A 12,246-nucleotide genomic window follows, 5' to 3' on the forward strand; every position below is an offset into this window, starting at 1 on the left:
ATCGAACTCGGGTCTCCTGCTCGAGAGTCTGCAGTCTAACTCCCTGCGGCCCATGTCACCCACAAAGTGGTAAACAGAACGACCGACCGACCGACAATATCATCCATAGAGCAAATAGGGTCTGGCTGCAGACCTGGAGCAGCCCAGAGAGGGGCCTGACGCTCGAGGTCTGCTGCCATACTCCTCTCCATAGAGCCCCTGCAGTCGCGGGGCTAAAAATACCCATGTCTGTGTGTCATGGCTGCTGTCAGCTTGTTTTGCTTTAAAAAAAACTGCAGCCAGTTCTTGTAAATGCTGAAGGGAGGGGTGAGCAGGACGGGAGGTTTACAGTTGATATTATAAGGACTGATATCCTGTAAGTGCTGCTGGCCTCAGTAGTGAACTATGCTAGAAGATACAGCAAAAAGAAAGTCATAAGCAGGGGAGTGAATCAATTTGTTTTGTTTGTCATTATTATTTTAACTTAACATGTTTGGTTTTTTTGTTTTTTTAAACATCCCGAGTTAATGGGACAATTTAACTTATTTGAAGAATGTTGTCATAAACATCTACAGCCCTTATGAACCATTAGTGTATTTCAACATGTTTGAAAGATAGTGAAAACAGAACTAGGCTTCTGTTCATCCCCTTACTGTAGATTGAGCATCAATTGCATATAACAATGAAATGGTTCAACTGCTAGTATAGATTCCTCTGGGTTGTTGAGAAAAAGAAGAACATGAGGAAGTGTCACACACCTCCATCATCAAAGACAGGCGAGAGTGTAGTAGGATGTGAAACAAATAATATACATTTTTCTGAATATCATCAGCAGTGTTCTGATTTATTATTCTTTTATAAAGTAATGACTCTGCCATGTTACTTCTTATGCTAAACAATCAAATGCCTGTAGACACATGCACACATTCTTCGACTCAATAAGTTAAGGAAAATACATGATGGAAGCTTCATAATGACACGGTCACAGGTTCCCCCTACAGAGGAAATGATCTGATTATAGTTATGATTAGTTTGCATATTAATATGGAAAATCTGATTTTACTGAAACTGCTATAACCCCTTAATGCTGTAAAGTATTAATACTGCCCATGTGTTGGGGGAAGGCAAGTATGTTGATATCAAAATACTTGATTATGAATGCAATAAATTGTTTAATTACTGAGCTCATTAACATGACTGGTTATCTTTAATATGTCATGATGGTTATAGTGGGCCATTGGGCAGCTCAAGTGCCTCTTGTTCTATTTATAACGCAAGAGCTGGATTCGATGCTAATGGTAGAAAACAATTCCAGGATATAAACTCTGCTGTCAATACATTCCCATTGAGACCCAATCTATAAAATAATATACTGTAGCTGAACTAACCACACACACACACACACACACACACATCTAAGCAGAAAGTTAACTTTTAGGTTTCACTATGCTTTGCTGTCCATAATACACCCATATATGGGCGTGGGTTGGTGCATGAAGCCATTATATAAACAGGGAGCGTTGTGGACAGACTGAACTCTGCATCTACACTCCGGCATCACATCTACTCTGCACTCCCAAACATGGCCAGTAAACATGCCCAACATGGTAAGTCAATATATTACTGTATTCATATTGTTCATTAACAAATACTCTAAGATACATTAACTTAAACTTTTATGTTATGGTTTTACATCAGTGATGGGGAACTGGTGGCCCACGGGCAGTGTTGGGCAGTGGAGGGTGGAGGGTGGAGGGTGTGGGAGAGATGCAGACTTTCAGCAGCTGGAAGTTTTCCCATTACTTTGAATTTATCTCAGTCAAGGATGCAAAGAACGTTATCGTCCGTTGTAAACTTGTACGCTTTCCACAGCGAAAAACACAACATCCAATTTGTCAAAGCATCTAATACACAACACAGCAATGTGAAACTCAGGGAAAAACAACCCGACAAGGAGCCTCCACTGCCAACGACAAACGCACTCCAACTAAACAATTTCTGGATTTCAGAGCAGGACACGCTGGTGGACAAACAGCTACTCAGCAGAAGAAGAAGTGACGGATTATTTGAGGTCAGGAGGATCTGGGACTGAGACCCTCAACCAGTTCTCAAACATCAAAAACATTTACCCCGACCCCAGCTAGCGCCTGTGGAGCCACTGTTCAGTTTAGGAAGTTTGCTGCTCACCTCCAGAAGGAACAGACTGTCTGACAACAGGTTAGAGAAGCTTCTCCTTATGAGATACAATCGTTGTTTCACTTCTGGACAGCAGGTCTGGCTGTGGTCAGGAGCTCTGCTTTTACTAGTCTGGGGGGGGGTGGGGGGGGGTAACGGAAAGTAATGTAACTAATTACTGTTCCTGTAGAGTAATATGTAATGTGATTACTTAAGAAATAATAAGTAAAGAATAATACATTACATTTTCCAAGTAACTTGCCCAACACTGCCCACAGGCCACATCTAGCCTCTGCATCTCTTAAATAAGAAGAATAACCCAGATTAATTTCTTCCCTATTCATAGTATTCCCATTATGTCACATGCATTTATGCCTTACAATATAGAAAGTTCATTGGCTGTGTCTGTCGTTTGATTGTAATCACCTGTTAATTTATTACAATCACCTGTTATTTTCCTACCAAGATGGCCGTGTGATGACGTAACAGAACACTATGAATATGAGCTCTGTAGTAACTGCACCCACACCATCATTGTCATCTCACATCTGGAAAGGCCCTGTGCATTTGGTGTGAGCCTCCTCCCTGATAACAGATCAGTATGGTGGGGGAAGACTGTGAGATCGAAAGGAAAGGGCACTGACCTCAACGTAAATTACCTCATTTCCACCCCTAAGAGCTGGTATCAAGGAACAGACCTGGTAAATAACCATAAAACTCCAACACTCAGCCCTGTCTTTGTTAATCCCCAAAGAGACAGAGAGTCTGAGACAAGACACAGTGGAATGTGTCCAAAATCAGGAGAAATCTTTGATACAGACTCATGAAACCTTGGGTATCACATTGTGGTGGACTCTAATGTATATGTCTAATTTTATGTGTAACTGTGATGTTTTATATTGTGGCGGACTCTATGGACATTATTCACCATAATCTGTGGTTTGGGTATGTTTAACACATGCAGTTATTGTGTGCTTCTCAGGGTTAAGGAGACACGGTCCCTTTAAGAAAGTCTGGTTTTCTGAGTGACGTCAGCTCGACGTAGTGTTGTTGTGTTTTTGGGCAGCGCCAGAGCCATATAGAGAGATCTCTCTATATGGCTCTGGGCAGCGCGATGTAAATTGTCTTGCTCTGTGGTTTTCAAATAAATGACACACGAGTTAGTGTAGTCAACGAGAGAAGTTGTCCGTCTCCACATTCCTGCCACTTCTACACTATAATAGTTATTTGCATTATTCAATTTCTTTATTATTACATAGGGCTTAGATAGCCATGTTTGATATTAAAGTGTTCAGGAATTTGTGCTGAGTTTAAAAATGTCAATGTTACGACGGTCAATCATATTGGATAGATCTGAGAGCCAAAATCAATGGTTTATGCGTAATGAGCCGTAACACTAGACATGCCAGCCCACGCACACACCCCTCAACTGATCACAACAAAACCAAACACACACATTTCCAATGCGGATTTCATGCACTTTACGTGGTCGCGACACGTCTGCTAACGGAGTCTGACAACTTTGTTCCAAAGTTTGTCTCCAAAGACGGACTCAACTGCCTCATCATCACAAGCCGAAACAGTGAAGAGAGCCTTGCTGCCTTGCCTGTCTACCTGACAAATACACACACACGCCAGCACGTGTGTCTGTGTGTCCTGCCTGCTACACTTGCTATCAGCTATCCTGCTGAAGAATCATCCAGAGTGGGTCGGCGTAGCCTTGAGAGACCCACAGCCCTGTCCAGAAGCCTGCGTGCTTCACTCTGTTGCGGCCTGCTGAGATCAACTGAACAGAAGTCGGATCTTCAACCTCCAGCACCTCGTCGAGCCGAGACTCCTCACAGACTCCCGGCCTCAACGTGCTTCATCTCCCTCCGGACCTCCGCTGGTGTCATCATATCATACATCACACATAGCTATTCCATTACATTCACACTTCAAGGCCCTGACACACTCGGCCGTAGGCCAATGTCGGGCCGTCGGTAAGCGTCGGTGTCCCTAGTTTTTGCGGTGTGTCCCGCACCGTCGGCACTAGTCGGACCCTGTCGGCGTCTTTTCGGCCGATTGAGCATGTTGAATCGGCGGCGGAGCCCGTCGGTGAGAGAGATCACTCTGATTGGTAGTTCGTGTTTTGCCTCTTGATGATTGGACTGATAAATTCCTTCAACATGTGTAACTGAACAGGAAAGAGCCGAGCGATATCACATATCACACACTTTATTACAGCTCCCTATAGTTATAGTAACCATTCAGTTATTCAAGGATTGATTTAAGTCAGTTTTCCAGATAGTTTTATACTTTATTGCTATCGTTGCTGACTCATGTCTTCCACTGCTCATCTTCCATGATTGTGTCTGCTGAAATGTTGGTTTAATATGCCGAGAACTCACTCCTTCAGATGAGACCTGTTGATGCTGTCTGTTATCTGGTGCCCTTCTTAATTCTCATTGAAGCTAACTCTAAATTATATTGATATCAGACACCATCAATACCTATCACCACTACAGCGCTATTAAGGATCAGTGGCAAAACCAATTTTAACTGTGATCTCTGGACAGACACAGACCTGCAACAGGCATATATTGCATGAAAGATACTTTTATTATCTTTTGTTTCAGACTTATTACCTGATCTCTTTCACATGAGCATTTTTTTGACCAATGTAGTATATGGTAAGGATTTTGTTCACTTATAATGCAAAACTGATTATTGCAACACAAAATGATGAACTCTGCAAAATGTATGTAGTCTTTGTATAGCACTAGAAAATTTTGATTTGAACCAATGCAATTAATTTCGATATGTTCATTGCTTCAATCTGTGTCTAATAGCCCTTTAATTCCTCATGCGCAAGTCATCATTTTTGGTCTGAACGGTATTCCGGAGCTTTGGCTTTGCGTTTCTGAGATTTACATCTGCGTTTTTTTGACAAATGTATTAGGGGCGGGGCTTTGGAGTTATGTGGGTCACAGACACAGCTCCCTCTGTGTGAACAGGAGAAGCAGAGAGGTTCGAGGTGATGTACATTATACTTATCAGTCGTCCTCCTAGGAATGTAACATGGATTCATTTATATACAGTATTATTTCAGAAATTCACTTCCTTTACCAACTTAGAGTAAAACAGCCATATTTCTTATAATTTATTTATAAGAATCCATTGACGTAGTCTTTCACTTAGTAAAGAAACTCTGATAGATAGCAACTGTCACTTCATTCTGTGGAACCTTCCTCTAGACTGCAAGTTATCTTTTTTCATGAAGGAACACAACAAAATGTATTAAATTAAAACATGGTTAGTCAGAGTAAATAACTGAAGAATAAAAATGAAATAAAGACTATTTTGCCATCAGCCGATTCAGTGTTCTCTTTAATAACAATAATAATAATTTTATTTATATAGCACTTTTCTTAACAAAGTTAAGTGCTGAACACCAGAAAATTAAAACAATGACATAAAATAAATACAAAAAATAGCTTAAAAATACATTCAAATAGTAAAAGCCAACAGCGAATAAATCAATTAGGAAAAAGCAAGTTTAAAAAAGTATGTTTTCAATTGTGATTTAAAAGCAGTGACAGACTCGGCCCTTCTAATATTCTCAGGCAAGCTATTCCACAACTTGGGGGCCCTCACCGAAAAAGCTCTGTCTCCTTTGGTCTTAAATCTGGACTACGGAACTGACAACAGAGCTTTTGCAGTGGATCTCAGTGAGCGTTGTTGTTCAAGGGGGGTTAAAAGTTCCGAGATATACGTTGGGGCCAAACCATAAATGGATTTAAAATGGATTTTAAAGTAAAATCAATTCTGTACACGATAGGAAGCCAGTGGAGAGAGGCCAATATGGGGATAATTATACTCTCTCCTATTTGTTTTAGTTAGCAGCCTGGCAGCAGCGTTTTGAACAAGCTGTAGACGAGACAGAGCTTTTTGGCTAAGGCCAGAATACAGTGAATAGCAATAGTCTATACATGAAGAAATAAGTGCATGAATCACTTTCTCTAAATCAGCAAATGAAAGGAAAGATCTGATTTTAGAAATATTCCTTAACTGACAGAAGCATGATTGCACAACTTTTTTAATTTGTTCTTCAAGTCTGAGTCAAAGATAACTCCAAGATTTTTACATTGGTGGAAAGGGAGCCAAGAGATAAATTTTTTGGATGTTATTGGGTGGGCCAAATATCACCACTTCAGACTTGTCATCGTTCAACAGCAGACAATTGTGTGACATCCAAGATTTAATATCTGCCAGGCAACGTTTTAGGGAGTCAACCAGCAGCATTGGGCTTTACCAGTAGATACAACTGAGTATCATCAGCGTAACAATGGAAAGAGATATTATGTCTTTTAATTATATGGCCAAGAGGGAACGTGTACATTGAAAACAGAATGGGCCCAGGATGGAACCCTGCGGTACACCACAAGTATCAATGCTGATTTAGAGAGCAGTGTCTGTGATACCAACAACATTTTTTAGCCGATCAATTAAAATATTGTGATCAACTGTGTCGAATGCAGCACTATGGTCAAGTAATACAAATATGGAGCAATTGCCTGCGTCCCCTGCTAACAGTAAATCATTTGACACTCTTACTAGTGCCGTCTCTGTGCTGGAAACCTGATTGAAACCTTTCAAACATTTAATTATTGCTCAAGAAGAAAGTCAGCTGGTTATACACAACCTTCTCAAGCACTTTTGAGAGAAAAGGCAGCTTTGAGATTGCATGTGGAGGTAATGCATTTGTAGTTTGCTTGACTAATGATACATGCATGGAGAGAAGTGCCCAGCAGAAGTACTGATACAGTTCTTTGAAAAGGAGTGACAAACAGAGGTGGTCAACAAAGCTTATAAGGACAAGGCCAAACATCCCTAAAGCATCGTCTCATGATCACACCACTGTCACAGGAACATAAAGCCCTCTCTCATAGAACTCTCCTTTCTGTCACATAAAATCACATGAGGATACATGATAGACACATGATCATCAATATTCTAAAGAAAGCAAATATCCTAGCCTAAAGCAAGACATAGAATGCAACTTTTCTCCACAATAACCAAGTGTGGTTGTTAAACCATTTTTTCAATACTGCTAATTTGGGTGTTTCACAAAGGATTTATGTAGAACCATTTAAGCCATTGGGTGCTATAGAGAACATTTCTCAAAGGGGTCCTAAAAACATTTTCTGATACTAATATAGAACCTTTTTGTAAAGAGACCAGGAATATTTTCACCTAGGTCTATGCATATTGTCCCTTCATGTTCATTATATGTTGATGACACCATATGACCTGCTCTTTCAGTAGTGGCTGCTCACACATATGTCTCTTCTGTCTTCTGTCTTCTCAAAGCAATTGGTGTAGGTGTATGGTACAAAATCTTATGAATACCTAGAGTGTTGATTCTTAGCTAATGTTATTCATTCTTCCCCTCAGAACACACCAGATATAATAATGAGGAGCTCAGGATCGTCATGGTGGGGAAGACTGGAATTGGGAAGAGTGCCACTGGAAACACCATTCTGGGGAGAAATTGCTTTGAATCGAAGTTCTCCCCTACGTCTCTGACTGAAGACTGCACTAAGGCCAGAGGTGTGGTGGATGGACAGAAGATTGCTGTTATCGACACTCCAGGCTTGTTTGACACCAGGCATTCCCAGGAGAAGACAGTTAGAAATATGACCCAATGTATTTCTTTTGCTGCTCCTGGACCCCATGTGTTCCTGGTACTGATCATGCTGGGCAGATACACAGAGGAAGAGAAGCAGACGGTGCAGAAGATTCAGGAAACCTTTGGTAAAGATGCCGAGAAATACAGCATGGTTCTCTTTACTCATGGTGACCTGCTCGATACCTCAATTGAGGACTTCTTGAAGGAAAGCAAAGACCTGCAGGAACTCGTGGACAAATGTAACGGCTACTATCACGTCTTCAATAATAAGATTAAGGATGGCTCCCAGGTCACCGAGCTGCTCAAGAAGATCAGCAATATAAAAGAGATGAACAGAGGAAGCCACTACACCAACGAGATGTTCCAAGAAGCCGAGAGGGCAATCGAACAGGAGAAACAACAAATCCTGAAAGAGAAAGAGGAGCAAATGCGCAAAGAGCAAGAGCAACTGCAGAAGAAAATAGAGGAAAAATATGAAGAACAGCTGAGGAAAATAAATGAGCAAGCCAAGGCTGAGAGGGAGAGGGAGAGGAAGGAGAGGGAGGAGGAGAGGAAGGAGAGAGAGGAGGAGAGGAAGAGGGAGAGGGAGAAGAAGAGGAAGGAGAGGGAATGGAGGGAGATTGAGGAGGACAGGAGGAGGGAGATTGAGGAAAAGAGGAGGAGGGAGATTGAGGAGGAGAGGAGGAAGGAGAAGCAAGAGAGAGAGAAGGAGAGGAAGGAGAGACAGGAGGAGAGGAAGATGGTGAATGAGGAGATGGAGAGGGGGAGGAAGGAGAGACAGGAGGAGATGAAGAAGGAGAGGGAGAGGAAGGAGAGAGAGGAGGAGAGGAAGGAGAGAGAGAAGAGGAAGAAGGAGAATGAGGAGAGGGAGAGGGAGAGGGAGGGGGAGAGGAAGAGGGCCAAGGAGAGGGAGGAGAGAGAAGCTGAGAGAAAGAAAGAGATAGAGGAGAAAGAAAGGGTGATTGAAAACATGAAGAAAAAATTAAAGGAAGAGTGTGATAGAGAACTCAAAGAGAAACAACAAGAGTTGAAAAGACAGCATGAAATTGAGGCCAGAAAAAAGGCTGAAGAGAAGAATCCAATAAACAAAATTGTTAACGGATTTAAATTAATGTGGTCCGGAATTAAAGGCTTTTTTTCATAATTTCAGCACTATAGTCTGTTGTAGTTAGTTAACTTAGACTGATAGAAACACTCACATAGTGTTGAGTTAAATTAACACTGACTTGCTGTGTGGAAGTGAAGTCCCATTGGGAAATGTCCTGCAATCGCTCTTTTTTAATTATAGCTGTAACTTGTTGTAAATCCTCACATTGTCTGATTCAGTTTTCCTGTAGGTCACAATTTGTAATCACATCAGTGAGTTCATGGGTGTTAGCAATAGAGATGACTTACAAATATGCATTTGTGCCATACAGATTTACAATAACAAATAATATGTGTTACAATGCTTAAGCAATCTTGCAATAAAAAGTGATATCTTATTGAATGTGTAATCCTTTATAGAAGCCATAAGGTTGAAATGTGAATAAGTCTACTACAGGGTTAAAAGGTCATCAGTCTTTGAGCCTTAGAGAGTTCTAGTGGTGAACGTGCTGAAATAAAACAGCACTAGTTATAATTAATTTGCCATATTACACACACATTAAGGCCACCTCTGAAGCCCCAGTCCCATTACTTTCAAATGGCCGTAGATCAGGAAGCAGTTCCTCCTTCAAGCTCAAATATCAAGAGGAGCAGAAGTATTTAGGAAAGTGACCAACACAACTTCCCTGAAGGGATAATAAAGTCTGCGCACACACACACTCACTGTACAAAAGGGTGATTGGGTCACAAACTTTCTAATGACCTTTCCTAATGTTTGGTCTCTAATTAGCTGTAATGTTAATTCTCGTTTAACCTACTCCTGCGTTTATTGGCTGAGAAAAGACTCAATCATTCCAATGACCAATAGGAATGCCCATTTACTACACTGAGTGCATTGTTCCTACCTAATTTTCTTTCTAGTTAGTAGCACAAGTTCAGGGTGTTCCTATGTTTTTTTTGCTCCCTTTTAATATGTTCTACCTGTATAACTCATAGCATTATTGCTGAGATAATTATTTCTATCCTAGTGTGACATTGTAAAGTCTTTTTGTAGTTTTTTGGAATATCATTTCATGGCCTGACGGCACCTTTCTGCTCCACTTGCTGCGTGGTACTGAATTTACGCCTGTCTCCATCCCACTAGGCCACATTATTAACTTGCCTGTTAAGCTTACTTTGCTGCTTTGTGAGTGTTTGCCATGTATAAGAATTCTACATGACATTAGAAATTGTGTAGAGCTGATATTATATGAGCTCTCCATTCATTGTTGCTGGGTTTGTTTTCAAGTTAGTGGCCTATTTTGATGTGCTAGTAATTGCAAAAATAATTAACAAGTACAGATCCTGCACAGGCCCATGGCGTGTGAGTTGAATTCCACTAGCTGCGGCCACACTGATTTGTCTGAAAACGGACAGAATTATTGACTGATAGATTTCTGTCCATTGGGCTGTTGAATGTGGAATGTCAACATGGTGGGAGAGGCAGAAATACAGTAGCTTTACTCATAATGGTGCTACTTCATGGAAAAAAGAAGAAACAAACTATACAGTATAAATTAAATAAGAAACTGACCCGAAAACCTCCAGTCATCCCAACGATATATACCAGGCTTTCTCCGTTTTATATTTGTTTTGGTTGTTCAGTTTTGTCTGTGATCGCCGCTATTTTTTCCAAAACAAACTCTCTGATTGGCCTCTGATTGGCCAACAGATGGTGACGAATCCGAATCCGTCCCAAAAAAGTTAAACTGGGTTGAACTTTCTGTCTGTTAAAACAGATGGAACTCTGACGGAGACGGACGCATCATCAGAACTGTACGGACAACAGACGGCTCTTATTGAAAATTAATTGAAATGAATGGAGACGGACAGACATAACGGATCGGTGTTGCCACGGGTAACATAACGTAAATACCACAGTTAATAATGGCAGCTACGTTTGTAGGGCAGGACCTTTGTTACATGTCATCCCTCTCTCTCTCTCCCAGTCTTTCCTGTTTCTCTCCACTTTTATCTAATAAAGACAAAATACCCACCCCCAAAAAATGCAGGATAGGTTATGCACAACCATATTTCTTTAATATCAGATTATTGCACACAGGTTTCTAACCGAACAGAACAGAACATGGAAATGACCAGAAAATCATGGTTTAACATCTGAAATGATGGGATAAATGTTATCTTATGAGTATCCATCACTCTATCTTTCTCTCAAATACACATACACACACAGTGTGTGGAATGATCTGTACAATAAATAATCATACCTGCTTAACATGCCATTTTTTAAAAGTTACAACTGTAATAAAAATATGCGCGCGCACACACACACACACACACACACACACACACACACAATACACATGTGAAGGAGAGTGGATGTTAAAGGATGACAGGTTTGTTGTTTGATGGGTCAGAAGCACATACTCATAAAGCACCAGTAGCACATTATTGTATAGCAGCCTGGTGTTTTAATGCAGTGCTTCAAACACAGGTGCAAACATAAATAAGTTAAATGTGACAAAAAAGGTTTCTTCCTTTAAATCCCCCAAACACACTGATATCACACACACACACACACACACACACACACACACACACACACAAGCTGCTATAAAAATGTAGGAAGTATATAATCTTTATTAATATTATAAACATTTCCCCTGTAGCTACTGTTAATCATAGAATATTAAATAGAATCAAAAACAGTTACAGTGTTTTCACATATGGTTATGTACCTGCACATACTGTGCTGGCTTTGTCCTTTTTCTGTTGCTCAGATACACTGAATGTGGGACCAGGCCATTGCAGTGCAGTGCAGCAGTGTTTCCACTATTTTCACATAGCAGTGGTGGGCCTGCAACATGTCATTGCCATGACTGCTATAGAAAATTTCCACCCATAATAACAATGATGAAAATGTGTAAATAAGAGTGCTTTCACCACTGCAAACCTTTAGAACCATAACAAGGAGAGACAAAATGTTCTTCATCCACCACTGTATAGAAAACACTGCAGTGCATTACAGATTAGTTCAGTTTGTCTGTCCTGTTCACATGCTGAATAATGTTAGATCAGCTCTGGTCACGTTTTGTTCTTTTCCACTGCAGCTCCAGAACTAAGCATGTGATCAGGCCAGCACAGTGCAGTGCAGATCAACTTCAGTTTGATTTAGTTCAGTAGAAATGAGACATTAATCTAGCTGCTCTGCTTAGGTCAGCACCATGACAGTGGCAGTACTCTGTTGTTGTCCTCTGTGTAGTTTAGTTCAGCTGTGTTTTTGGCTCAGCTTAGCCCCATTTCAGTATTACACAGCCTTGACTGTCAGTGTTTTT

General features: G+C 40.8%; 1 protein-coding gene across 2 annotated transcripts; it reads left to right on the plus strand.

The window, feature by feature from the left end:
* The first annotated feature begins 1,529 nt into the window (after positions 1–1,529).
* LOC139918185 (uncharacterized) lies at positions 1,530–9,297 on the plus strand. 2 transcript variants are annotated; one of them, XM_078281988.1, is made up of 3 exons: positions 1,530–1,586; positions 7,591–8,567; positions 8,679–9,297. In XM_078281988.1, the coding sequence occupies exons 1-3, from the start codon at positions 1,562–1,564 to the stop codon at positions 8,967–8,969; spliced, it is 1,293 nt and encodes a 430-aa protein (XP_078138114.1). In that variant the 5' UTR covers positions 1,530–1,561; the 3' UTR covers positions 8,970–9,297. The 2 variants fall into 2 exon arrangements, with proteins under 2 accessions (XP_078138114.1, XP_078138108.1); XM_078281982.1 differs by having other exon boundaries at positions 7,591–9,297.
* The last annotated feature ends 2,949 nt before the right edge of the window (positions 9,298–12,246 follow it).

Source organism: Centroberyx gerrardi, chromosome 3 (assembly GCF_048128805.1).
Source record: "Centroberyx gerrardi isolate f3 chromosome 3, fCenGer3.hap1.cur.20231027, whole genome shotgun sequence".
NCBI classification, from domain to species: Eukaryota; Metazoa; Chordata; class Actinopteri; order Beryciformes; family Berycidae; genus Centroberyx; species Centroberyx gerrardi.

Coding starts and splice junctions, on each gene's coding strand:
- LOC139918185 (XM_078281982.1), top strand. CDS start 1,562: ATGGCCAGTAAACATGCCCAACATG. Junction 1,587..7,590: donor CAGTAAACATGCCCAACATG/GTAAGTCAATAT, acceptor TCTTCCCCTCAG/AACACACCAGATATAATAAT.